The following is a 25,291-nucleotide window of genomic DNA, read 5'->3' as shown; positions in this document are numbered from 1 at the left end:
CTACTTCATACCGCAACTCTTGTTTTGATTAATTACACAGGTACTTTCAGAAATCAAGTCTGTCAATATGAGATCTCACATACCTTTCGCATTGTCCTTCCTAGGCTTGGCCAGTCTATCTGCCGCAGCCGACACCGAAAGTGATTATCTAGCAACCGTAACCCTCGCACCAACCGCCTCCGGAGCCGCAGCCTTTGACCTTGAAGAAAAGCGGGCAGAATGTTTCCAAGCATGCTATAAGACTTATGGAAACTTCAAGTCTTGCAACAAAGGAAGCGTCGGGCAGTGTTGGTGTAATGAATCTGATGACTGGGTTGAAAGAGAGGAGGATTGTGTTTGGGATATTTGCGGTCCATCTGCTTATAATGGTGAGTATTAGAGGTGCAAATAGGAGAAGATGACTGATTTTTGTTAGTCTATGCGACTGTCCTGAGGAGGGTTTGCGAGACTGTTACGGCTTCTACTAGTGAAGCTGTTGAGACGGGATCAACAGTAAGTTTGTAGGTGAACCTTTGAGTCAATCTTCTAACCAACGTAGTCTTCTGATGAGGAAACCACTTTAACTTCAACTTCGACTACCAGACAGGCATCAGCTGAAACTACCAATCCGCCTAAAACAACAGAGACTTCGACTTCTAATAGTGGTTCCACCACAACTGGCAGTGAGGCAGCGGCAGCTACAAGTGCTGAGCCCAATGGCAGTAGAAATGTGGTTTCTTCCGTTAGTATTCTATATGTTTTGGCTATTGGCGGACTTCACATTGGCATCATGGCTTTTTGATAAGGTGGTATATATAGACAAACTGGAGCATTATTTAGTTCAGACGTCCTTCATCGGGTTGTGCAATGAGACGGGAGTAAGCCACGTAGGTACTGGTGAGGTAATAGCGCATATTATTGTTAAAGCCTAGCTCGACTGTGTTATTTATTCATCAATGGTATTTTAAAGCTCAAACATATTCATATAGTCATTGCTCAACTCTCCGTTGCTGTGGTATCAATTTTCCGCAACCTGATGCCATCATCGTTTTTGAATTCAACCTTTATTTTCCCTGCATGTCTCTGAAGCTCATCCACATCAATTTCACGAGTCGGGTCGTTCGACACATTGGGCCCGTAGAACAACAGCGGCAGAACAGATGTCTTCCAAATGGGCAATGCTGTGTTGGTGTAGCTTTGAACAACAACGTAGATTAACAACGCCATTGTGACTACCATCAAGCCAGCTGGTAGTAAAATCCAGCGCCAGTCAAAGACAGTACAGATGGCTGTTTCGTTTACTGTGCCGATGACCTTGTCTGGCTCCGAGACACCAAGACGTTTTGTCGCTTGCCTCCGGAAATTGTTCGTCATAGCCGTGGTGAAGTCATCCATTGCAGTGTCCAAGGCTTCGTAGGGTGAGTTGTACAGAGGGGCAAGCCACCATCTGCTCCCACATTCCGGAGGCGATAACACGTGGTAGCTGACATTGCAGCCTCGATTAAAGAGAGTATCCCTCATAAAGACCTGAAGACCCTGTGAATATGGAAACCCAAATGCGTAAATGCACTGGCTTGGGGCGGTGTAGTTTTTGCCATCAATCTCCACTGTCGAGGCGCCCTGTGTGGATTCAGCCATGCGAGAGAAATTGTCAAAGTTGTACTCCTCGCCATCAACCAAACAAGGCGACTGAACGGTAGTTCGATTGAGATTGTTAGCTACTCCGAATCCTTCGTCGTCGAAGACGATGTCAATAGGCGTCATCGGCTCTTTACTGACAACTTTCTCCTCGAGCTTTCCTCCCTTGACCTGGGCGTGGTAATGTTTCAGGCAGGGGTAGAGTGCGCAGGTTATGGCCACTGCATTCTGTGACCTGTAGGGTTTTGGATCCGGTAGGTCTTTGGTGAATCTGTCCTCGGGACAGTCCGCGCCCGCTGCGGAAATGTTTGTGCAAGCACTTTGTGAAGAGGTCAAGATGGTCAAGTTCGTGATTGATCTTTTTGTCATTTCTGCAAAGTCAGAGTCAACTCCACCAAGAGCCCAATCAACGTCTCCAGTTGCAGTATGCATCAGCTGGCCTCCTACCGGTATAAACCATTGCCCGTTTGGCAAAGTATAGTTGACGATTGTGAGGCCTTCTTTCTGGTAGGTGACATTCAACTTGATGAACTCGGTAGTGTCAAGGCATGAACTACACATTGCAACAGAGGTATGGGTCACGCCTTGTGAGTTTTCTGCAAACGTGCAGTTTCCACTGGCACATGTAGCTTCGACATCGGCGTCTTTTCCGTTGGGATTGACAAGACCATTAATCAAGGTAGCCTTCATATCGTGCGAGATCTCGGATTGAGCTGCAGACAGTTTGATTGATGACCCTTCAGCTGGGACGTAGTGTGAAATTGGCAAGGAAGATGAGCCTGAGATTTCTCGTGGGCAAGGGATAGTCTTGACAGCCTGCTGGGAGAATGGTGCAATGGCGGGTGAAAGGATTATTACGATTGCGGCAATAATGCTTGCAAGACGCGGGGGGACATTCCAGAACAGCTTAATAGCTCCGAGGATGCCTCGACTCGCGTTATCGAAGTGATGAAGGTCGGAAACAGGACGAGGTTTTCGTAGAGAGTGCCATCCCATCTGCCCGATCAACTCAGCGACAACGAGCATCATAGCCGCCCGCATAAAGGTGCTTAGAATGGCAATTATGGTGTTGAGGCTGATATCGTACGGCCATCGTTTAAGAACTTTGTTATTGTAATGTGCTGGAACCGCGATGATGGCGACGAGTAGGGCGAGGGCGAATAGAAGTGATATAATTTCCCAAGACCAGAATCGCACAGGGCTGATTTTGTTTTGTGTAGTTTGCGATTTTGCTTCTGATTCTTTTGTTAAACAGGTGGTGACTTCGAGTTGTTTTGTGCGGAGGTTTTCGGGGTGTTGGCCGCTGTTGCGACGTGAACCATCATGGGAATCCATTTTGATGTGCTCTGAGGTGGATTAGACCTTGAGAGAAGGAAACTGTTCGATTTATGAATGTGGCGTGAGAATGCCTTGCACGGAACAGCCGCTGGTACAGGCTACACATGTTGCCGATCACTGTTAGGACCAATGTGCTGATGTTGTGCTGGCTTAAAATTGCAGGGTGATTGCATCTTGATATCCTTGTCTTTTTGTTTGATTGGCGCCAAGTAATTATAGTCTATAAATGAAACACGATCACCAGAATGCGTACCTATAGCCAATCAGAGTATGAAATTTCGCGCTTGAATGGGGAAAACGGAGCACGCGCTGGTGTCTTCGTTGCATCGCATAACATGCCTAGTGGATAGCAGAAAAAAAGGATTCCTAAGTCTTAGGGTATAAAAGTAAGTAGTCTAAGAACCATATGCTAAGGAGCATAAAGTGACCTACTAATTTCGTCTCCTATGCTTTCAGCGGTTAACTTTTCTGATACCCTGAGGTATGCCTACCCGCGATACAAATAATAGATCAGTTCAAGGGCGCTTTCTATAGAGCGTCTTCCTTTGCGTTCAGATACAGGTGTAGGAACAGATGGCAAGTTCAATGTGCCCAAGTCTGTAAAGGGTCATGCCTCACCATTAGAATGCCCCTTTGTAATATTTGTTAGCCACCTTCCGTTACGAAACACATGATGGATGAGATTTCTACCCGAGAGGTTATGGTAAGAGAATGTGTTGCCATTGTCGCTTCTATAATATGGTTCACGTTTACATGGCTGCATCGCATTAAAGTCTTGATGAATTTGGTTTATATTGAGACAAAATATATCAATCTGCTTAATTATTTGCTGGATACTGTACGTGGTCGGACAGTCGCAATTTCGTACGGCTTATTTCTGTTGCCAAGTTAGTTGTGATTTTCCAGCCCAAGACCAGTCAGTACTAACGCCGCAACCCTTGCAAGTGCAGCTCTCTCCACAGTTACATGAGCTAGCTCCTCCGCAGTTGCAAGTCGATCCGCAATCGCAAGCCATGTTGATAATGTAAAGTTGAAATGGTATAAAAGTATAAGTTATTGGTTGTTGTATAAAAAAGAAGCTTGGAGGTTCAACGGGACATCGGGGGATTTATATACCCCAAACCCCCGCATTTCTGGGTATGATTCAAGTCATGAAGGCTTTCATATGACGCATACATTACCATTTAGTGCTAGATTTCGGGTCATCGGTCATGCTGCCGAGATGCAATTTGACTTTGCCTGACTAGGATGTATCAAGGTCACGAGATAGAATTCAAACCATTCTTGAATCTTGGATGACGATAGTCCGAGGTCAGATTAGCATCATGGTAGACTATCAAACCAACTAAAGATTTATAACTAAATAATAGAGAAATAGCAATGTAAAGAATCAACAAATTGTCAGGTGTGAATAAACACAATAATAAATCACCACATAAAGTGCAGCTGATATTGTAACCCAGGCTATCAAAATTGAAATTATTCCGAACCGTATAAGACGAATCTAAGCCGGTAATCTATAACGTCTAGCCCTCGATAACCTTGACAATTACATCTGCAGTTTCTTTTGTTTTTTCCAAAAACGGACTGTGACCAGCCACCAATCTCGCAGATTTCATACCAGGTGTTGAATCAACGAGTTGTTCCTGTAGAGGAAGCAACAATAGCTGGTCGTTCTCACAGATTATGTAGGTTTTGGGAATAGTGATATCCGAGGCGATAAAGTCGAGACTGGTCTCAAATGCATCTTGAGAATGTGGCTGTGTTTCTTCCAAGGCAGCGTTCATTACTTCCTTGGAGCAACCGCTATAAACACAATCTCGGGCTTGCTCTGACTTCATGTTGGTGATCTGATTCTGATATGGGTTAGTAAAATCTGACAGAAGGTTGTTGCTTATTCCATACCTTTGTGTATTTTTCGCCAGCTTGAAGCCATTCAGGGTAAGATCCACCAAAGGTAGTGATAAGATCCCAGCCCTTGACAGGGATAGCGAATGCAGCGAGGAAGATGATGGATTGGAATCCTCCTCTAAGGCCTGCCTCTGCTCTTTCATGGATCCCCTGTCTTTGCGTAGCCGCAGTGGCGGGAATGCCTCCATAGGAATGGGCAATAAGAACAACTTCTTGCCCCTGAGCAAAGAATGGCTCCGCAGTTTCGATGATCTTGGCTTTATCTGCTTCCCAAGTGACTCCGTGGCTATCAGGCCCTACAGAGGGCATCTTGGGAATAACGACATCATAACCCGAGCCAACGAGAGCGGTTTTGAGAACGTCGTAGCACTTGGGAGGATGCCACGCGCCTGTGACAAATAGCAGAACGGGTTTTTGGCTCATGATGATGCTACTCAGGATTCTGGCAGGATATTGTTTGCATATAGTTAAAGTGTCTGGACGAAATTGTGTCAGGTTCTGGGCCTTGCTCTTATACATGGGCTGGATAAAAGTGGCCTGAGCTATGGAGTTTTAGTACTGGTAATAGCTTGAAGCTAAATTGATTCAACGGTACGGTCCGCAAGGCCCTACAAAATCCAAACCCGCAATATTTCCATGGTTTTCGGGTACCACTTTAGAAAGTAATATTGAATATTAGGGATAAAGAACCTGCTGATATAAATATCGGTACACTGATATAAATGGATTAGCTACTGTGTGAAGTGAACGATTTCATCTTTTCAGCTCTTTGCGGCCGTTATTTCATGCAGTTCACGGGTCCGCAAGATATCACGCTACTGTGTTCGGATCCGCAGAAGCAAGTGATTCCCAAAGTCTTGCGGACCCGAATGCCCTGCATAACGCCTGATAGAGGCTCAAAAGGAGTGTGATCCTGGATTGTACGAGGTAAACGTAGCAAAATATGTTACATCGTCCAGGGGTTTGACGAAAGAGACAGGATCTGGACTTACAGGAGGTCAAAGAGTTCCTTTCCTCCGTCCCTCAATGAACTTAGTTGATGTTTGACATTCGATTTAAAGTTCAGCTAAATAACATCGCTAACAGCTGAGCCTAGTCTCCTGGCGCGAGTCATTAATCGGCTGTTTGTGTTGATTACGAAAATACCCCTAGATAATTAATTACCGAGTCGACACCTGAATAAAGTGTTGATGTCTCCAGAAATTATCCATCTTGTCTACAACCCCATTTGTTCCTTTACGCAACAATGTCAGCTCAGCAAGCGATCCCGCCTGAGCTTCTCAATTACGATCAAGGTGCCCCTCTGGTGATTATCAGTTCTGTAGCCATCCCATTTGCCCTTGCTATTGTAGCAGTGAGAGTATGGGCACGGCATCGGAAGCAGATGCGCATTGGCATTGATGACTGGTTTATCCTCGTCTCGTTGGTACGTGTCTCCCTTTGTTCCCACTGTCTTTTATCTATCACTGACTGGTTGATTAGCCGTTGCATTGGAGTACTGCTGCAGTAGCAATCGCATGTAAGTTGATCTTTACACTTGGCTAACCATTGACAACTAATATCAATCAGCTGTCAAGTATGGTGGTGTTGGAAAACCATTGCAAGTCAACATGATGCAAGACCCAAATCGGCTTGGAAGAGCTCAGCTAGTTAGCAAGGAGTCTCCTGCTTGAAATACTGTTGATGCTAACTATGATATCAGTGCCTATTCTTGACCGAGTTCGTATACGGAGCTGTTCTCTGCACCATCAAAGGCAGCATTCTCCTCATGTATTACCGAATCTTTCCAACTCGATCGATGAAGTTTGGAGGTTACATCCTCGGCGGAATTACATTTTCCTGGTGGATTGCCTGCGTCTTTACGACCATCTTCCAATGCTCACCTATTGACAAGGCCTGGAAGCCATTTATGCAACAAGGGCAATGCATTGACAAGAACAAGTTCTTCATCGGCAACTCGATTCCCAATATTATCGTGGATGCAATGATGATTGGACTGCCCGTATTCGAGGTTTCCAAAGTCCAAGTCCCGCGATCACAGAAAATTGCCATTGCTGGAATCTTTCTACTCGGAGGGCTGTATGTCAAGGAAACATATATGGAAAACATACGCTAACCAGTTGCAGCATTGTGATCATCAGTTGTATCCGCTTGAAATTCATCGTCAGCCTTCTCCAAGCAGGTCCGACTGCAGACTTTACCAGTACGTTGCAAATGTTGTATAACAATACAAGGCTAACTCAATAATAAAGAGCTTATTTCGGCACCCTGGATCTGGACAGTTATTGAACCAACTGTCGGGTTACTCTGCGCCTGCTTACCGACGATGCAACCACTGCTTTACTTGCTCTTCGGTCGTTTCATCACCAAAGCCACCCAAGACCGCAGCAAGGAGGGCATTGTCACCATTGGTGGCAGCGGTGCCAAGCAGGTGACGCCCAAAAAGGACGGACCTTTCCGAAGACTCCATGACAACGATTCCGCTGAGGAACCCGTCTTGTGGCCAGAGGCATACTACAATCAGCAGAACACTGTGGTGGAAACTGCAAAAGGTGGCACTGTCGAAACTATCCCGTTGGGTGCCATCAAAGTCAACAAAGACATGAGATGGGAAGAATCGTGATGAGGAGTGACCTTGACTGGAACTGAACTTGTAACTGTGCTACACTAATATTAAAAGAAGATGTGACTTAATATATAACTATAGAAATCGGAAATCTTTATGGAAGTCTAGAAGATACACTGAACAAATCGAATTGCCGCATAAAGTGTAGCCATGATAGCCCCGAACCTGACACTTCCAACAGCGCCTACAAAAACAGCACTGAGAAGAACAAAGGTGGCATAAAAGTATACACCAATGGCGCAAAACTCGATAATGAAGAAATAGACCTGCCACTTGAAAGTTAAATGATCATCAGACATCTTGACAACGATCCGTATAGTGTGAGTCTCTCTCGACATTGCTGGACGAATTTGCTCGAACTGTAAATATGGAAGCTTGAGATGTGGCTTCGACAGTACAGAAATCGTATCCGCCTTCCATTCATATCTTTTTTCAATGTCCAGCGTGTATGGAAGAAGAAGAACCTCCCACCAGCTATAGGTAATGTCGAGCGAAATATGCTGGAATTGTATGTCCTTGGCCATCGAGTGAAGTAGCAGCACGGCAAAGATGACCCAGGTCATGTTTGCCAGAGGCCATGTAAAAATCATGAGAGGAGACTCGCACAGCCACTGAACCATGACAGCCGAATTGACGTTCCAGTTCTGCCACAAAGCGACGGATGCCATGCTGACGATTGTGAGGTCAGCCAGCGCTTTGCAAACCATGTGCTTCCATGTCCATTGTTTTGTAAACCGAGCAAGTTCAATATCCCACGTCTTTTCGGAACGTTCTTCCAAGGGTGTCTTCAAAGGGGTCACCCACTTGAACAAACTTGGAGATAGCGCAATACCAAAGATAGACACTGCCAATGCTCTATGTGGTGACACAAGAGCCAGGCGCACAATCTCTTCGGGCTGCGCAGCGCCAAATATCAAGATACTTGGTACCAAACCGAGTATAGTAGTTCCAATGGCCAAATCGCTTTTCAAAAGATCGTCAAGGTTACCCAGAATGCATCCGATGAGGATGCTACAGGCTGCATAGCCCCAACTTTCCGGATCGTCTGCGTTACATTCCCGCGCCTTTTCTCTTGTGACAATACTGTGTGAATCACCAGGGAAACGCTTGATGGCATTTGACAAAGGTCGAAGAGCGTGGATTGTCCCAATAAATGCTCCAATGATGCAAATTAAAAGAACGAGGAGGATACGAGGGCAAGTGACCCTCATTTTGCAAGATGATTAGGAAAATATTCCAGAAACAGATTCTGGGGGTTTGATAGTTTTTACATCTTTTTCGAACAGAGGTATGCAGCCTGATCTGACAAACCATCAGCTTCTCAGCTGAATATGCTGTGTAACCAAGCCAAGCGGTAAACAAGTTCTCCCAATTGGACGTCATACTCAATCCCCATGCAGTATCAATCGACCCCAACATGCGGTTTGATAGCAATGGCAGACTCGCGGACGTTTACTCCCGAACTATTCATTGTTCAGATATGGTCAGCTTGACGTGTGGCATCAACATATCCTTCAGGATAGGGTCAATAATACTCTGGTCGGGTGAACCAGTCTTCTCCAGCTGTATTATCGTCTGCAAAAGAGGTTTCATCTCTTCGGCCATGGTAGTTTTGAAATTGAAATCTCGCAAGATTAGTTTCAATATCATCCGGGAGCGTTCCATCATTAAATGCTTAGACTTTGCATCGATGTCAACACTAACAGGCTGCCTGAACCAGTGTTCAACAAACGCAGTGGCGACGTTCTGAACGGCGTGTCGTTCAATAAAAAGTTTTATTGTATTGAAATTCATATCATTCAGAAGACATCTCCGACCACCCCACACGTTCCAAAGCTCAAGGATTGGTGTCAAGTTATGGTGTTCATTATACCAGTCTGGCAGAACGTTTGCTCCATAACTGAATAAGAAATCGTATCCCCTGGCGTTGTAATCCAAGCTTTGTTTTGCATAAACAACCAAGGGATTGAACTCCACTTGTATTGGCAGATCAATCTTTGCTCCGGCTTCAAGCAGCAGTTCCATTATGTCGGTTGACCCAGTACGTGCCATATTGATAGTAGCAGCCACAATGGGACAAGCTTGACCTTCGTCATACTTCAGTTGTGTTATCGACTTGTGGTTCATGTGAACGGCCAAGGCATTAAGATCAGGCTTTGCAGACAAAAGTAGTTTTACCAAAGAAATGATTTGTAGCGACACCTGATTCCAATGACGGGAAGTCGAAAACGCCAAAATGGCTGTGGAAAGACTCGTCGACGGTGGCAAACAAAAAGACATTGGGTTGGCTCCCAACTCCAGCCAACATTTCACCTTTTCCATGGCGGCCGTTCTTTTGCTCGACATTGAACCAGTTATGTTTGTAACTTGCTGATGGAGAGACTTATCAAGGTTGAATTGCAGGCTGGTAAACTGGTCTTTCGTACAGTGATTCAGACATGACTTTAGGAGTTGTGGTTTCTGTTGGAGGAAGATTTCTTGATGTACGTCCTCGTACACATAGGCTAGTCGAAGATTTGCGCCAAGACGGAAAAGATGATTGACGAGATATGGATGGTTTGAAGCCAAGGCGATAGTTGAGGTTGAATGGAAGGGTCCAGACTTTGTGGGCTTTTCGATAAGATTGGGGTCGGCACCAAGTGATACAGCCTTGTTGATAGCTTCAATACTGCCCTGTGTACACCCCCATTCCATTAGTTCATCGACAGCATGACGGCGTGCTAGCAGGTGGAAGTCGAGCGCGTGTTCGATGGACTTGCTTGACTGTTGGGCACTCCAAACATTGGAAGGGGTCAGTTGGTTGAAGATGATATCCATAATCTCATTCGGAAGGTTTTGGAGAGGGGTCGTCATTTTGGCGGACAGGATGAAGTATGTTTGTGGTGGGAGGAAGCGACGAGTGATGTCTGTCATGTATATGCAAAAAGCTCAAGTTCGGTCAATGTCTTTTATAATTATTTGACTTAAATGTATGTTATTTGTGAACATAAACCCTAACCAACACGCGTGACCGCGTGATGGTAAATCAAAAGAATAATATCCTACTCGGCGTTACCAAACTTCTCGGGATACACCTTTGTCACCATTCGTCGCGTAGACAACTGGTCGCAAAACTCAACAACTCTAACAATCTTTGATCCGTCATCGTTAAAGTCTAAAGTCCAAGCATGCTCCATAATAAAAGCTTCGCCATCTTTGAACACCATATCGGATTGGGTGGTGGCTGCTGCTCGGCGAATATCGACATCGATTGTCAAGTTTGACACTTCGCAAGTCTTAAGCGATCCCTTGGTGAGATTGTTGGTGATTCCGCTCTCATAAGCCTTGTTGTCATGGGACCAGTCCCCAGGAACTCCGAAGAAATCGCAGAGGGAGAGAGGACGGTAATAACGTTTGCAGTTTTCGTCGACGTCGCGGTTGATGATACTTGGGTCATTCTGTTCGCCACTCTCGACATATGCGGCAAAGAATTGCCTGGCGGTACGTTCGATTGACTGTCTGAGGTTTGGGGAAGTCATTGGATGATAGCATTTGGGGCAAGGTAATGATGCGTTATCGTATGATCCGGGTCTGGTGCCTCTTTATGTACCTACTTTGGACGGGTCAGCTTACGAAATGACGGAAACATAACTCCTCCCAAGTCAGAACTTAGCCGTGGATTCTATTCGATATATGGTTTAAATCACGTAAGCGAGGCAGGCTCCGTAGTTATGTATCTTAGAATAAGATGGTAGGCAAGCCGAATGACACAAAAGTAGTTGAAATGTCCAAATGTCATAATATGCTGCTAAATTTCATCATCATGTTTCCTGCTCGTCAAGTGACCGTAACCTTGGTTGCAGTTCTTCAAAATTTGACTTGCCCTCTTCATCTGGGTACGCCTCAAACACTGTCCGTCTCATAATCCGTCGCGGTGCTCTTCGACCGGTGAATAACTCAAATTGGGCAAAACCTTGCTCGGGTAACATATCAAGACCGTCCATACTGACCCATCCTCGGTGAGCTTCTTTTCGGAATTGAGTGAGGAACGGTGTGTCCAATGTTTTGTACCCAAGCTCAATAGCGACACCGCCAGTGCGACTTCCAAGCCATTCATTAGGCAATGCAAGTTCAGGAGCAGGGACGTTACCGATGCGATGCGTTGGAATACACGAAACAATAACTGTAGGCAAGCGGTAATCTGTTGGCCAAGGATCCTCCATTGACTCCATGACGTGGAAGCGCGAGTGTTCACTCTCGGCACTCAACACACCCAAGTCTTTTCTCCGTAATAGCTGTGTGAAATGCGACACCATCTTTTCGGCGTTCTTGCGTGTGCGATTATATATAACAATATTCTTGATACCAAGCTGGAGCATGGCATAGACTGTAGCTCTGGCCATACCGCCTGCTCCGACGACAAGACCGCAGGTGCTGGATACAACAGCATTGGCGGGGGAGAGACCACGTCGAATAGTGGCGCGAATGCCAATCCAATCAGTATTTTCACCGTACAAGGCTTTGATAGGTCCAGCGCGGTTAACGCTCTCAAAAAATGCAGCGCCTGTTGGAATTGTGCCGTCTTCATTCAAAAAGCGGATAGGAATGAGTGTATTTACAGCACCAATTGCTCTGGCATGGTTGCTCAACGAATGGGTCAAGGTGATGATCTCGACCTTGAAAGGGAGTCCGACGGAGCCGCCACCAAACTCTGGATCTTCAATTAAATGTTTGATCCCTCGAAGCGACGAGCAAGATACGGGTTCGTAGGTATGTGGGAGCCCGCATGCCTTGAGAGCAGATGTATGCATCGCAGGCGACAAACTGTAACTGACATTGGCACCGAAAACATAAAGCTTCATTTGGTCATAGACGAATGAGGAAAACAAGGCTTTTGTCGCTCCTACTGCGGTAATTGTTGGCGTGATTGGCGGCTTAGGGTTCACTCGTTCAAGCGAGTCTGGCCGAACAACCGTTAGAACGCGATTGAGGGTTTGGGAGTGGCGACCCAGGTACCCCGAATTGTAGGCAATGAGAGGAATCTTGTGCCCTTGCAGAGTGGCGACTGATGTTTTGAGGTGGTTTATGGAAAAGTTATCCTCAATTGACATCGCTGGTCGTATTAATCTGGCAATGTGGCATCCTAAACTGCTGGCTTTTTTGTACCAAGACATCCACATTGGAGAATCCCAGGCTGGTGGATCTGATATGATGAAGCAATTGCCGATTATTTTTGTTCTTTTCCGGATTGATAGTATGCGTGAGATGTGTACATCTTCAAGGCGGAGATCGACCGTCATCATTTCTGGTGCCAATCGAACGGTATGGTGGACGAGTTCAAGATAGACACGCAAGACTTCATCAGTCGCTGTGTGGGGGAGAAACAGGTGAAGGATTATAGGCAGAATTGTACTTCTTCTGACAATCCCGATACCTTTTGTGATATCAGCAAGCAGCTTTGCGCTGGCTTCGGGTGTCAAGGTGCCCTGCTCGGCATGGTCGGCAAGATCATGCACCACAATTTGAACCACATCGGCACCCCTGACATGCTCCTCAACTTCAACACTATCATTGAGAACATCTGTCAAAGGAATCGATGTGGCGTATGTAAAGTTGCGCTCCTCAGCAGGTATTCTCGATAGTGGAAACGCGGAATCCGTAAATGGTATTGTCCCTGCTGGGTAGATGATTGACAAGAACTTGAGAAAGTGTCGTTCGACATGTTTCAATGTCAGATATGGAGCCGGAGACCTCTCCGACATTGATGCTCGAGCAAGTGATGACTTGGATGCTTTTTCAGAGACATTAAAGAACTCGAAATTGGTGCAAGACCTAAAGATGGCATTGATGACGTCGAGGAGATTTCGTATCTTGGCATTGTCGCGAAACTTGAGGTGATTCTGGATCGCTTCGGCATCGCGAACAATGTGAATAACGGGGTGGGTAGACGCAAATTCTCGCAACAGGCTTTGCACGCGACTCTCCATCCAAGAGCAGACGAGGATGCAGCCGGTAGAATGACGCTGCAAAGCGCCCTGCAAAACTTTGGCCTGCTGTTTATAACACTCAGCAGATCCATGCTCCGCCTTGTACTGCGCACTAGAAAGGCCCATGGCCCTTTGGAAAGTAGGTTCAAGGTCAATGACCTTTCTCTCCATGGCCGACGATGCCATAACCGCGAGGGTTGACTTTCCAGCACCTCTCATGCCAACAAGCATCATTGACGCATCTTGATTAAAGTCTGGGACCTGTCCTGTCAAGGAAGGAAAGGTTGGGGAGGGAGTCCGTGTAAGGCCATCGTTTTGGTCTGTATTTGGAGGACCGGCTGGTTGGGAATTGGCGCGAGAGTCAGGTCGGGAGTTGGGTTGAGATTGAGTCTGAGATTGCGCCTGAGAATGAGGTTGCGATTGAAGAGCGTCGCTCAGCTTAAAGGACTGCGACCTTGGTGTCATCGGGTCGAGGTTATCGTGGGTAATTCCATGATCATAACGGACGTTTCTTGCACGGCCATTACCGTTTGGTCGCAGCAAGGTATCCTCGTGGCCGAGCATCGACCCGAGAGACCTCTTGACACCAGCCATTTCGCGTCGTTTGCACGGGATGTTAGAGTGACGCCATAATAATCTTGTTGCGGTTTACAGTACTTCTAGAGAGAGTGCAACGTCCGGAGAAGAGGATGATAGTGTGCTGGTCAAACAAAGAGCCTTCGTTAATCGAGAAGCAAGTGGGCAAGAAGCCCGGCAGATCCCCCACCAGAGAATCTGGGGCAGGTACGGCAATTGGTCGGGAAAGTGTTTATCCGACCCACTCCGGCCACCGGACCAATAACATCGGTGATGATTCGGCGCTCGGTCTCGGAGACTCCAAAGTTCAATTCCAACAACTCAAAGTTCAAGGACCCCAGGTCTCCCCGCATCGATCGCGTCTCATCTCATCATAGGCATTACTCTGTGTTGCATTATTGTCATGGACATTGATGACAATGGCACAGAGATTACGTATCTGAGCTGAGCGTCATTGATTGGATCTGCGCGACAGCACCGCTTCGGCCCAGCTGTATCTCCATTCACCGTCATGCTCCTGCTGCCCTCGCGGCACAGGTAGCTTGTTCTCTGTCGACAAAGTTAAGAAATGCCGCCAAAGAAACGCGAGAACGATGCGGATACCACCAGCGCTCCCGCAACCACAGCTCCTGTCAAACGCCAGCGAGTCTCTCTTGCATGTGATTCCTGTCGAACTGCCAGAGAGAAGTGCGATGGCACCCGTCCTCACTGTGGAACATGTACTGCACAAAACAGGCCATGTTCGTATACCCCTGCGTCGCGGAAGAGAGGTGTGCAAACTGGCTACCTCCGGACAATTGAGCTGTCCCTCGCGTGGCTCTTTGAACAGGTTCCTGGATGTGAAGGAGCTCTACATCATCTTCTTACACAGGATGATGGCGCAGAAGGTACTCGTATCCTCGCGACCAAGGACAAAGCCAACCATCGACTATACCGACGATGGAACAAGAGTCGAGTCCACAAAGATATCGGCAGGCTACTGTCGGATGAAAAGACACCGCAGAACGAAACATCCGCAGACGATTCAGAGTCAGAGGAAAACACCCCATCTGGCCCTGGCATATTTGACGGCAATCCATCACCTGGTATCACGATTCAAGGCGTCAACTCATCGACACATCTCACCACGCCATCCTACAACTTTAACGACGAAGGCGGATCACGGTCATCTACCAAGCTGACACTACCTCCCAATTGGAAGCGACTTGTCGACATTTATGTATCCTATACCCATAGCTGGCTCCCGATTATTGAGCCTGCGGTTATTACCAGTACAGCCTTGACATATCCTGCGAATGGACTCGTCATCGAAGCGGGCTTCGCATCGGCGCTTCATGCTCAGCTTTGGGCCGTCTTTGCTGTATCTGCATTTCAAGATGCGGCAACCCCTCATGCCTCTAACGACAATGGATTCGCCCCCAACAAGATGTTGGCCATCGCTCGACAGCTCGTACCTTCTAACGACGAAGCAGTTGATCTAGGACATGTCATTGCTCTGCTTCTCCAGTCACTGGTACTATTGGGTCAGAAAAAGACCATGCCAGCATGGACGCTCATAGGTCGTGCCTCGCGTCTTGCTCTATATCATCAGGCCACAGCCTCACACATGTACCCAGTGAAGCAGGGAGCTGAACATTCCTTTAATCACAACGAAATCCGGGTTCTGTCTGCAAGTTTTATCTTGGACTCTTTGGCATCGCTTTGCCTTGGCCAATCCCAAGTAACTGCAGGCATTCGACATACGCTTCCCTCCGTTTCGATAGGGGAATTTCACGACTCGAATCAACCCTGGGCTTCTGTCTCTGGCTTTGGGAAGGCATCTGAAGACATACAACAATCAACACTAGAATGCGCAGCACCACTCCATACGTTTCGGCAATTATTCGCTTTCTGTGCACTCTGGGGTGCCAGTATGGATCGAGGTCGCAACACGCAAATTACTCCAGACGACCTCGTGAAAAGCCTTGACTCTCGCTTTTCTTTTTGCAATTCCTTAATCTTTGGAGGCTCGACACCAAGAGTGCCATCAGCATATTTACTTCAGGGGATGTTCTTGGCAATCACCCTAGACTTGGTGCCTGGTCATCGACCATCTCTCTTGTCTAACTTTGTGGAGGTGGTCGAGTCGTGCGTGGAAAACTTTGGACTTGGCGGAACGCCTCCAATTGTGAACATTTTGATGCAGATAGTCCAGCAACACGGCCATGCGGCTCGTTTGCAAGAAGAAGACCTTGGCAAGTGGAATGCAACGATGCAAGCACTCGCTGGCACTTGGAAGACAAAGGGGCAAGGGCCAGCATCTAAAAACAACCAGGACACGCCAAGTACGGTGGATCCCCCAAGTCACCCAGTGGTGAGCCCATCATTTATGGATGAGTTATCAGCCGCCACTCATCCGGCTCAACACATTACCCACCCAGCCCCTATCACATCTGGAGAACTGGAACATGAGCTTGGTCAGATGCAGCAGAGACAAAAAGAGCAAGCATTACCATTCGATCGACAACGTTATCAGCCAGAACAAAGTCCGAACTCGCAATCATTATACACACTTACGCCCAACCTTACATTTCATACACTGCAAACGTCTCACCTCAATGGTCAGATAGGATCTTTACCTCATGACTCGAATATGCCAAGTCAACTGTTGGACTACGACGCCATACTGGATGAACTTGGATCTATAGACTGTGCGGATGGTATCGATGTTGATTCACAGTTTATGACGAATTTGGGCTTTGCGCCGGGATGCGATTTAGGAGAGATGTTTCAAGGCGATTTTGGCCCATGATTTAATGAAATTTAATTATATTCTGCCAAGCAGATTCCTTAATGACTAGCGTTGTCCGGCTGCTCAATGGTAAACGCAAACAAAGACTCCAAATGGATCAGCTAGCTTGCTGAACCCAGACATCTACTCTCAACGGACGCTTCCCTTGCGCATGTTCAGCCGGTAAAGTCCAGCATGTTAGGTCTCCACACGGATTAGCGTGGATGTGTCAGTTGCGGTTCTCGAACAAAATATTCTTCTGGCCTGGCATCCATAGAATTGCTAGCTGCGCGCGTTGTGCAGGGTTAGACCACCGTTGAGACTACTCAACTCCCAGAACAAAATCAGTGGCCCAAGAATACGGAACAACTCGAAGAACAGATCACCATGTCTCGAATTTCTACAACAGACTTATCAAGATCATCAAAATTACAGCCTGGATAGACGAGCAGAAACACATCAGTGTGGTGTCTCCTGGATGTGTTCTCCAGGTTAACCTATTGACCCATAGAGTGGCACACTAACATCTACCCTTCCGAGCACGAGCATGGTTAGCAATTCAACAATTTGTCATTAGTCAGGTACTGTGAGTTTTAGGTGGACAATTCATGACGAGGTGTCATTTTCACCTCACTTTGTTCTCACATGCTATTCTTACCTTCCTTATCTCTTCCATCACAAATACGACTGCTTGGCAATGATAATCTATTACGCGGGAATGCGCCTTGACTTTCTACAATTCCCACTGTTTTAGGTGTAGACCCTTACATTGATCCTCTTTTTATATCGGCAAACCAAAAGCAGAGCAACGGTCAAGGGAAATGACAGGGATTAACGTTCAGAAGAACAGGATCATCGCCGTTGACTAACGAAACAGGATTAGGTTCTCGACCATGTGGATGGTAACACTGCGGAGACCCCAGACAGAGGATAAGTCTTTATCCAGAGAAACGGTTGTCGGCACCAAAATTGCCATGTTTTCTTACCCCAACAGACACAAAATGCAATCTCAGATCCAAGACACATGTCACGGAAGCATATTCTTCCCCCGCAGATCCAACCCCGCAAACCCCGGACTGCTACTCCAGCTGGAGACGTAATCCTCCCGGTTGTTGGATTGACACGAGGTATTGCCTCCCCTGGTACAGAATCCGCTAGTTTTTGGAGAAGACTAGGGGGGATGGACCAGGTAACGTATGGGTCGGGGCCATGTTGGACTGGTATAAATCTTTCCTCCCCATCGGTCCTGGGGCATTCTTTTTCGATTCTCCAGTTCACCCACAACTTTCTTTTCAACCTTAATTGCAAAGTTCCCTGAACCGTTACAGTCATGGGTATCTTGACTCTCAAGGAGGATCGGCCTACGCCAAAGGCCGTCTACAACTGGCGCGTCTACGCATGCGCCGCCATTGCATCAATGGCTGCTTGTACCATTGGTTACGATTCTGCTTTTATCGGAACCACCCTGGCTTTGCCTTCCTTCGTTCAAGAGTTCAACTTTGAGAATTACGAACCTGATGCTTTGGCTCTGACCAAGCAAAACATTGTTTCTGTCTACCAAGCCGGTGCCTTTTTCGGTTCTCTTTTCGCCTACGTCAGCAGTTACTTTCTCGGTCGTCGATGGTCTCTTATCATCTTTTCTGCCGTCTTTATGGTTGGAGCCGGTATGATGTTGGGTGCCAATGGTGAACGGGGTCTCGGTCTTATTATCGGCGGTCGCGTCTTGGCCGGTATCGGTGTCGGTGGATGTTCCAACATGACACCAATTTACATTTCTGAGCTGTCGCCTCCGGCTATTCGTGGCCGTCTTGTCGGTCTTTACGAACTGGGCTGGCAGGCTGGTGGTCTTGTCGGTTTCTGGATCAACTACGGAATCAACCAGCACCTCCCCTACTCCCCCGGCCAGAACGAAAATGCCTGGATCATCCCTTTTGCTGTTCAGCTCATCCCTGCTGGTCTTCTCATGGTCGGTGCTGTCTTTATTCCCGAGTCGCCTCGATGGTTGTTCTCCAAGGGCAGGCGTGAGCAGGCTATCAAGAACCTTTGCTGGATGCGAAACCTCAGCCAAGACGATGTTTACATCGTTGAGGAGATTAACTTTATCGACACCGAAATCGACCGATACCACAGCGCTGTTGGTGCTGGTTTCTGGAAGCCTTTCGCCGCTCTCAAGGACCGCAAGGTTCAGTGGCGCTTCCTCCTCGGTGGTCTCCTCTTTGTGTTCCAAAACGGTAAGAACCCTGACTCTTATAAACTTTCAATGACTAACAGAATCCAGGCTCTGGTATCAACGCCATCAACTACTACAGTCCCACCGTATTCAAATCGATCGGCATTACCGGAACAAACACCAGCTTCCTCACCACAGGTATCTTTGGTGTCGTCAAGACTGCCTTGACCTTTGTCTGGCTCATGGTTCTTATTGACCACATGGGTCGACGAAACCTTCTCATGATTGGCGCTGCTGGTGGTGCTTTCTCCATGTACTTCATTGGTGCATACATCAAGATCGCCAACACTGAGTCCAAGCTTGCCAGTGGAGAAGATGTTTCTCTTTCCTCTGGTGGTATCGCAGCTGTGTTCTTCTTCTACCTCTACACTGCTTTCTACACCCCATCATGGAACGGTACACCTTGGGTTCTCAACTCTGAGATGTTTGACCAAAACACTCGATCTCTTGGTCAGGCCAACGCCGCTGCCAACAACTGGTTCTGGAACTTTATCATTGCCCGCTTCACTGAGCAGATGTTCCGAGCTTGGGGTTTCGGCGTTTACATCTTCTTTGCCTCTCTCATGATCTTGTCCATCTTCTTTGTCTTTTTCTGCATTCCCGAGACCAAGGGTGTGCCTTTGGAGGCTATGGACAAGTTGTTCGACACTAAGCCTATCTGGAAGGCTAACAAAATTATTATGGAGGATTTGAGACTGCAAGAGGAAGAGTTCCGACACAACGCTGATGGTGTTGACTTGCGAGAAGAAAAGGCAAAGGCTGAGCAGATTGAAGGTACAGCCTAAGATTATGATGCGATGGTTTATAGATGATAAATACCCTTAGCGTGTTGATATTTATAATATTTTTAAATTTCCTATCAAATGATAACAATTGATAACAACAATGTTCACTTCGGATATATCGGCAAACGTTTGTTGATCTCTACACGTTGAGTCACTGGCCGGATAGTCTTGACCATCATTGAAGCTCATTTGTCTGTTCGGAAACTTGGAGATCTAATTGGCGTAAATCTTCCTTAGTGCTGTGATGCACGTGACAGACTTCGGAGGAACATTGAGGTGTCTTACATGAATTGATGGCATAAATATTACTCCTCAGGTCAGCATGCTATCACGGCACAGATTCTTGAGTTCATATCGTTCTCTATCTAGGCTCAACATATCCTATTCAACGTCCAACCAACATTCTTTCACAATGTCCAGAACCATAGAAGAATCGGTCCAAGCAGCCGTCGACTCTGGCAAAATCAACGGAGCTGTCATCTGCGCCACCAATTCCAAAGGAGACTTTTCTTACAACACTGTTTTTGGCCAACGTACTCTTCTCTCTGGCGAAAAAGTACCTCAGAAAATAGACGACATTCTATGTCTTGCTTCGGCTTCGAAATTTCCAACTAGCATTGCTGCTCTACAGTGTGTTGAAGAAGGTCTTCTTACTCTCAAAGGAGACTTGTCAACTGTAGCCCCAGAGTTGGCCGAAAAGAAGGTTCTGACAGGATGGTCTGAGAATGATGAGCCATTGTTGAAAGACGCGTCCCAAAAAATCACGCTTGAAATGCTGCTTACGCATAGTGCTGGTACGACGTACGACTTTCTAGATCCGTCTATTGGAAAGTGGAGCGCCAAATATAAACCAAAGGATCAGGGCAAAAAGAATGTCGAAGATACTTTTACCTATCCTCTCTCTCATCAACCCGGCGCTGGCTGGATGTATGGGTCTAGTCTTGACTGGGCTGGTCGGATCGTCGAGCGTGTAACGGGAGATACACTGGAGAAGCGTTTTCATGAACGCATCTTGAAACCTCTTGGCTGTGGAAATGATGCTCAGTTTCATCCTATTACCAGAGAAGATCTGAGAGAGCGCTTTGTCGACCTCAACCCCGATGATCCTGAAGGTCTGGGTCGTGCTGTTATGGGTCAAGGCGCTTCTATCAATATTCGTTCGATCGGATGTTTCGGTGGTCACGGTCTAGCAATGTCTGCTACAAACTACCTCAAAATCCTTCAATCCATCCTCTCAAACGATGGAAAGCTCCTCAAGCCTGAAACCGTAGACGACATGTTTCAGAATCATCTCAGTCCCGAAGCAGCCGCTGGTCATCAAGTCATGCTGGCAAGCCCTATGGGTCCTTTCTTCAGGGTTGGAATTGATGAGAATACTAAACTTGGACATGGTCTTGGAGGTGCTGTGACGCTTGAGGATGTAGACGGGTGGTATGGTGCTCACACGATGAGTTGGGGAGGAGGTTTGACTTTGACTTGGTTTATTGACCGGAAGAATGATATTTGTGCCATTGGAGCTATTTGTTCTGCTCTACCTCTGGATGAAGGGAGTACCAAAACAGCTACAGACTTGAAGGATGTTATTAGGAAGGATATCTATCGGAAATACGCTGGTTGGAAAGAGGGTAACCAGTGATGGTGTCAGATCAGGTGGATACGGAAATGTCGACAATAATTTCTCTACTCTCGAAGGCTGGATATTATGATAATTTCATTCTCTTGTATCCTGACTACAAACTTGACTCATATCTACTCCGTGCTCTAATACGCTCCCCATATACAAAGAAGCACCATGGTATAGGTGCCATTAACAACGTACAGCCAGCCAAAAGAGTCGTTGCCCAACCCGCGCCAAGCTTCTGAAACATTTCTAGTGCAAACATTGGAAACGCAAAGCTTAGCGAGTATCGACTCAACATCATGGCTCCAGAAGCCGAAGCACCATACAAAGGACCATAAGCATCCAACATGAAGAGATTCACACCAGCATAAATCAAAAGACAAGCCAGCATGGTCATTCCTTGGAATATAATGGGTAGAATCCAGTGGATTTGGTATTCAGCTGTCCAGCCTGCTACTAGGAGACTTGCGGGAAGGAGAAAGCTCCCTATCATGGAGGAGATGAGACGGTTCTCTGGGGGTAGTGGTCCGTCATGAGTTTGGTTCCATCGGATGAGGCGCTTTTGATAGTATGAGAAATCGATCAGTACGAATGGCGCGCAGGCGAATAGAGTGCCGAGGGTGATACCCAGATATGAAAGTGACTCGCCCGTTTTGCCAAAGTTGTAGTAATGTCTGAATATCCAAGGAACAGATATGATGAATGTGTACAATAATCCAAAGATGAAGCCATTATACAAACTGACCAGGGTAACAATTGGTTCAGTGAAAAGCATATGCAGTGGTCGGAGGATGAGAACTGTAAAAAAGTGTCGAATAGTTCTGGAGACAGAAGTCTGTTGAGATGAACTGTCCCCCATGCCCATTCTGATGGATCTTCGTTTGAGCACAACTTTCTTATAAGTCTCTTTTGTGAACAAGACAGGGACATATAGCGCACAAGTGACTATCACAGCAATCCACTGTGTCCACCGCCATCCAAGCTGCCTCTCGACAAAACCCCCAATGAGCGGCCCAACAGCTGCACCAAGGGACGGAATAGAGTAGTAAATCCCCAAACTCGCACCGCGATATCTTGGTTCGCAGTAATCCATGATAGTAGCAGACGTATTGTTCACATTCGGTGAAGCAAACATGCCAGCGAAAAAGCGACAGATGGATAAACTGGCGATATCTCTTGTGAAGCCCGATCCGAGAAGAAACGCAAGGAATATCGGTGTCGTAGCGACATATACAGTCTTTCGGCCGTATGTCTCTGATAAAGGTGCACCAACAAGCGGTCCGCATGCCATGCCGAGGTTATACAGCGACAGGGGCATGACGGCAGCTAAGCGTCCTTGATGGAATTCTTGTCCGACAGATGCTTGAGCGGGTGCATATATCACCCCAGCAAAGCAAGAAGCCCATGCTAGAGACGTTATCGAAGCAATACTCAGAGTTTTGGTGAGTAATGAGAAGTTTCTTGGATTATCTGGGTCGTCAGGGCCGGTCCAGTCGTAGGCTGCGTTGATACGTCTTATTGTTCGTTGAGTTTCTGTTGGTGAATTATGACCTGCAATTTGAGCCATTTCTGGCGAAGATATTGAGGACGCCATTGTGATGAGAGTTGAAGCGTCTCCAGTCACGCAAAGAGAAGGATGCGATATAAGTAGCGTTTGTTCGGCAAATTTGTTTAGTTGCCGAAGAATCCTTGGCTCGGAATGGTTTCGATCGGTAGTCCTCAGACGCGAAACTAATATCCTCAGGGTAGAAAAATTGGTCGCTGTAAACATAAGAGACGAAATTAGTAGGTCATTTTATGCTCCTTAGACTATAGTTTTAGGTTATTTATTTTTGTACCCTAAGAGTGGTCAAGCTTTTTACTACCTACACTGTGGTCTTGAGACTATTTGTTTGGTGTTTTATCGCAGGCATCCTAGCATTTGTTCACACCTAGCAACCAATGGTCGAAACTTGGTGGTTTAACCACTGAATACTCTGTATTTAGTTGATCTATCCTGAGTGAGATTACGTATTCACGAGTCCTGTAGTTTCGTTTATTATCGGTGAAATCACTTTCGTGCCGAATACTCCAAATGATCTGCATGTCACCCTGTATAGTGTATGATGACATTTGGAGTTCAATTGACCAGAGGACAATGATGAGAAATGAATCAAACGTGTTTGGAATCTCAATCGTATTTTAAATCTATAAACAAAAGCAATGCACGCTCACCTCCCAATGCACCAGTCCCTATTTTATCACAACTTTGCCTCAGCCCTCTGGGCAACCTTTTCGGCAATAGCAACATGCACCTGTTCAATTGGCATCTCCTCCAATGTCTTGCCCGTCCAGTACTTGTCCTGCTCGAGTCCTTGATATATCAACGCCTCGGTACCCAAGATAACCTTCCACCCCTTATCCTCCGATATGGCGCCCAGCTTTGTGAACGGTGTGGGGTTGTAACACATTTCCAGGATGGCTCCCTTTTGGGGCTTGTAGAGGAAAGCTTCTGTAACAGCGCGAGCGGTAACCTCTTCTTCTGTCACGGGCTCAAAGTCTGGTACACATGCGACAATGGCACCGGGTGCTTCGAGGGATGAGGCTTGCGACACGGTCTTAACATGCAGCAAACCTTCACCGTACCCACGGGCTACACAATCGGCAATGACGGCTTCTACCTCTGATTCATCACGGTTGACGAGGTAAATGGTTGTTGCCTGCATCTTCTTGCGCAGAGCGTAGATTGCGCTTCGGGCTGCACCGCCGCCACCGACGACAAGAGCGGGCTTGTTGTGAAAGACGGTATCGGGACTCTCAATGTTTTGGTAGAAAGAGTCTCTGATGCCAATGACGTCTGTGTTGGCGCCACAAAAGATACGACGACCGTCTCTTTCACGGAGGTACAGAGTGTTGCAAGCACCAACGTCGCGGCATTCTTCTGTGAGTTCATCCAGATAAGGGATGATGGCGACTTTGTTGGGCATAGTTACAGAGGCGCCTATAAGGAGTTAGTAGGGGCTCATGGGTGCAGAGTGAGAGGCGTACCGTAAAAGTCAGGGTGTTGCGCCAGTTGCAAGAAACCATCAATATCAGCCGAGTCAAGGCGAACTTGACCCCAGTTGTAGCCAAGGGCTTTGTAGATAACATCGTGAAGAAAGGGCGACAGCGATGCTGTCAGTTTCTTGCCAAACAAGTATCCATGTCGTTCAAGTTGTGAGACTTGGTTGGTTTGGAGTGAGTCTCCAGTAGGAGAAGATGTTATTTGTTGGATAGACATGTTGAGATTGAATAGAGAATAATATGAGAAATGATATAAAGAAAATAATGTGATATGATATGATAAATACTCAATTAACCTGGGTCATCAACGTCTAAAGTACTCTCTATCAAAAGCATCCAGTGAGAGAAAAGACAAAAAGAAAGAATCATCAAATCGAGGGTTTTTCCTCCGAATATCCGCTAACCTCCACTAACTAACTCCCCCATCGTGGGGTTACATCAGTGCGTGCTTCAGAGGTATGGATTGCATTGCCGAATCTTTGGGTCCGGTTAAAGAATTACCCATCGCTATCCCGGGTAAGCTTACACCACCATCACAAACCCCATGATGTAAGTCGGGCAAAGTTTTGCCTGGCAAACATGGGAAATGTTCTGGAAAAACGTATTGTATCATCTTTAGCGGTTGTCGCCGCCTTGTAACGGGTAATGACGACCTAAACAGATACATAGAGTACGGAAAAGATGCGCATTGATCAGATGGGGTCACATTGGATGAATGATCCTTTTATCGTTGACTTGTTATTATATGAGAAGGAAATATCCGGTTTTGTTTCCTATATCAAGTGCCACATCGTCATATTTATTAGTTC

The 25,291-nt window shown here is 46.7% G+C and overlaps 13 protein-coding genes across 13 annotated transcripts; 5 read left to right on the top strand and 8 right to left on the bottom strand.

The window, feature by feature from the left end:
• Positions 1–67: 67 nt before the first annotated feature.
• FSST1_011340 (tryptophan synthase beta subunit-like PLP-dependent enzyme) lies at positions 68–781 on the top strand (the record flags this gene model as incomplete). Its single annotated transcript, XM_083234463.1, has 3 exons — positions 68–368; positions 416–492; positions 539–781. 3 exons carry the CDS (start codon positions 68–70, stop codon positions 779–781), a joined length of 621 nt encoding a protein of 206 aa, XP_083081036.1.
• A 194-nt stretch (positions 782–975) lies between these two features.
• Positions 976–2,952, bottom strand: FSST1_011339 (DUF3176 domain-containing protein; the record flags this gene model as incomplete). Its single annotated transcript, XM_083234462.1, has 1 exon — positions 976–2,952. The coding sequence occupies one exon, from the start codon at positions 2,950–2,952 to the stop codon at positions 976–978; it is 1,977 nt and encodes a 658-aa protein (XP_083081035.1).
• A 1,529-nt stretch (positions 2,953–4,481) lies between these two features.
• On the bottom strand, positions 4,482–5,289 carry FSST1_011338 (Alpha/beta hydrolase fold-1; the record flags this gene model as incomplete). The annotated part of the gene is made up of 2 exons (XM_083234461.1): positions 4,482–4,811; positions 4,861–5,289. 2 exons carry the CDS (start codon positions 5,287–5,289, stop codon positions 4,482–4,484), a joined length of 759 nt encoding a protein of 252 aa, XP_083081034.1.
• Positions 5,290–6,112: 823 nt separating this feature from the next.
• On the top strand, positions 6,113–7,489 carry FSST1_011337 (uncharacterized protein; the record flags this gene model as incomplete). The annotated part of the gene is made up of 6 exons (XM_083234460.1): positions 6,113–6,292; positions 6,349–6,385; positions 6,436–6,515; positions 6,569–6,945; positions 6,993–7,069; positions 7,119–7,489. 6 exons carry the CDS (start codon positions 6,113–6,115, stop codon positions 7,487–7,489), a joined length of 1,122 nt encoding a protein of 373 aa, XP_083081033.1.
• A 107-nt stretch (positions 7,490–7,596) lies between these two features.
• On the bottom strand, positions 7,597–8,703 carry FSST1_011336 (uncharacterized protein; the record flags this gene model as incomplete). The annotated part of the gene is made up of 1 exon (XM_083234459.1): positions 7,597–8,703. One exon carries the CDS (start codon positions 8,701–8,703, stop codon positions 7,597–7,599), a length of 1,107 nt encoding a protein of 368 aa, XP_083081032.1.
• Positions 8,704–8,959: 256 nt separating this feature from the next.
• Positions 8,960–10,345, bottom strand: FSST1_011335 (uncharacterized protein; the record flags this gene model as incomplete). Its single annotated transcript, XM_083234458.1, has 1 exon — positions 8,960–10,345. One exon carries the CDS (start codon positions 10,343–10,345, stop codon positions 8,960–8,962), a length of 1,386 nt encoding a protein of 461 aa, XP_083081031.1.
• Positions 10,346–10,533: 188 nt separating this feature from the next.
• Positions 10,534–11,010, bottom strand: FSST1_011334 (uncharacterized protein; the record flags this gene model as incomplete). Its single annotated transcript, XM_083234457.1, has 1 exon — positions 10,534–11,010. One exon carries the CDS (start codon positions 11,008–11,010, stop codon positions 10,534–10,536), a length of 477 nt encoding a protein of 158 aa, XP_083081030.1.
• Positions 11,011–11,292: 282 nt separating this feature from the next.
• FSST1_011333 (type I 3-dehydroquinase-domain-containing protein) lies at positions 11,293–14,052 on the bottom strand (the record flags this gene model as incomplete). The annotated part of the gene is made up of 1 exon (XM_083234456.1): positions 11,293–14,052. The coding sequence occupies one exon, from the start codon at positions 14,050–14,052 to the stop codon at positions 11,293–11,295; it is 2,760 nt and encodes a 919-aa protein (XP_083081029.1).
• A 550-nt stretch (positions 14,053–14,602) lies between these two features.
• On the top strand, positions 14,603–16,825 carry FSST1_011332 (uncharacterized protein; the record flags this gene model as incomplete). The annotated part of the gene is made up of 1 exon (XM_083234454.1): positions 14,603–16,825. The coding sequence occupies one exon, from the start codon at positions 14,603–14,605 to the stop codon at positions 16,823–16,825; it is 2,223 nt and encodes a 740-aa protein (XP_083081028.1).
• Positions 16,826–18,134: 1,309 nt separating this feature from the next.
• On the top strand, positions 18,135–19,819 carry FSST1_011331 (general substrate transporter; the record flags this gene model as incomplete). The annotated part of the gene is made up of 2 exons (XM_083234453.1): positions 18,135–19,035; positions 19,083–19,819. The coding sequence occupies 2 exons, from the start codon at positions 18,135–18,137 to the stop codon at positions 19,817–19,819; spliced, it is 1,638 nt and encodes a 545-aa protein (XP_083081027.1).
• Positions 19,820–20,231: 412 nt separating this feature from the next.
• Positions 20,232–21,455, top strand: FSST1_011330 (beta-lactamase/transpeptidase-like protein; the record flags this gene model as incomplete). Its single annotated transcript, XM_083234452.1, has 1 exon — positions 20,232–21,455. The coding sequence occupies one exon, from the start codon at positions 20,232–20,234 to the stop codon at positions 21,453–21,455; it is 1,224 nt and encodes a 407-aa protein (XP_083081026.1).
• A 94-nt stretch (positions 21,456–21,549) lies between these two features.
• On the bottom strand, positions 21,550–23,034 carry FSST1_011329 (major facilitator superfamily domain-containing protein; the record flags this gene model as incomplete). Its single annotated transcript, XM_083234451.1, has 1 exon — positions 21,550–23,034. One exon carries the CDS (start codon positions 23,032–23,034, stop codon positions 21,550–21,552), a length of 1,485 nt encoding a protein of 494 aa, XP_083081025.1.
• A 646-nt stretch (positions 23,035–23,680) lies between these two features.
• Positions 23,681–24,699, bottom strand: FSST1_011328 (uncharacterized protein; the record flags this gene model as incomplete). The annotated part of the gene is made up of 2 exons (XM_083234450.1): positions 23,681–24,420; positions 24,468–24,699. 2 exons carry the CDS (start codon positions 24,697–24,699, stop codon positions 23,681–23,683), a joined length of 972 nt encoding a protein of 323 aa, XP_083081024.1.
• Between the last annotated feature and the right edge of the window lie 592 nt (positions 24,700–25,291).

The sequence above is a fragment of the Fusarium sambucinum genome, chromosome III (genome assembly GCF_050947815.1).
Source record: "Fusarium sambucinum isolate potato_lamoka chromosome III, whole genome shotgun sequence".
Taxonomy (NCBI): Eukaryota; Fungi; Ascomycota; class Sordariomycetes; order Hypocreales; family Nectriaceae; genus Fusarium; species Fusarium sambucinum.
Note: the sequence above shows the minus strand (reverse complement) of the source record. Positions and strands in the feature narration are given on the sequence as shown.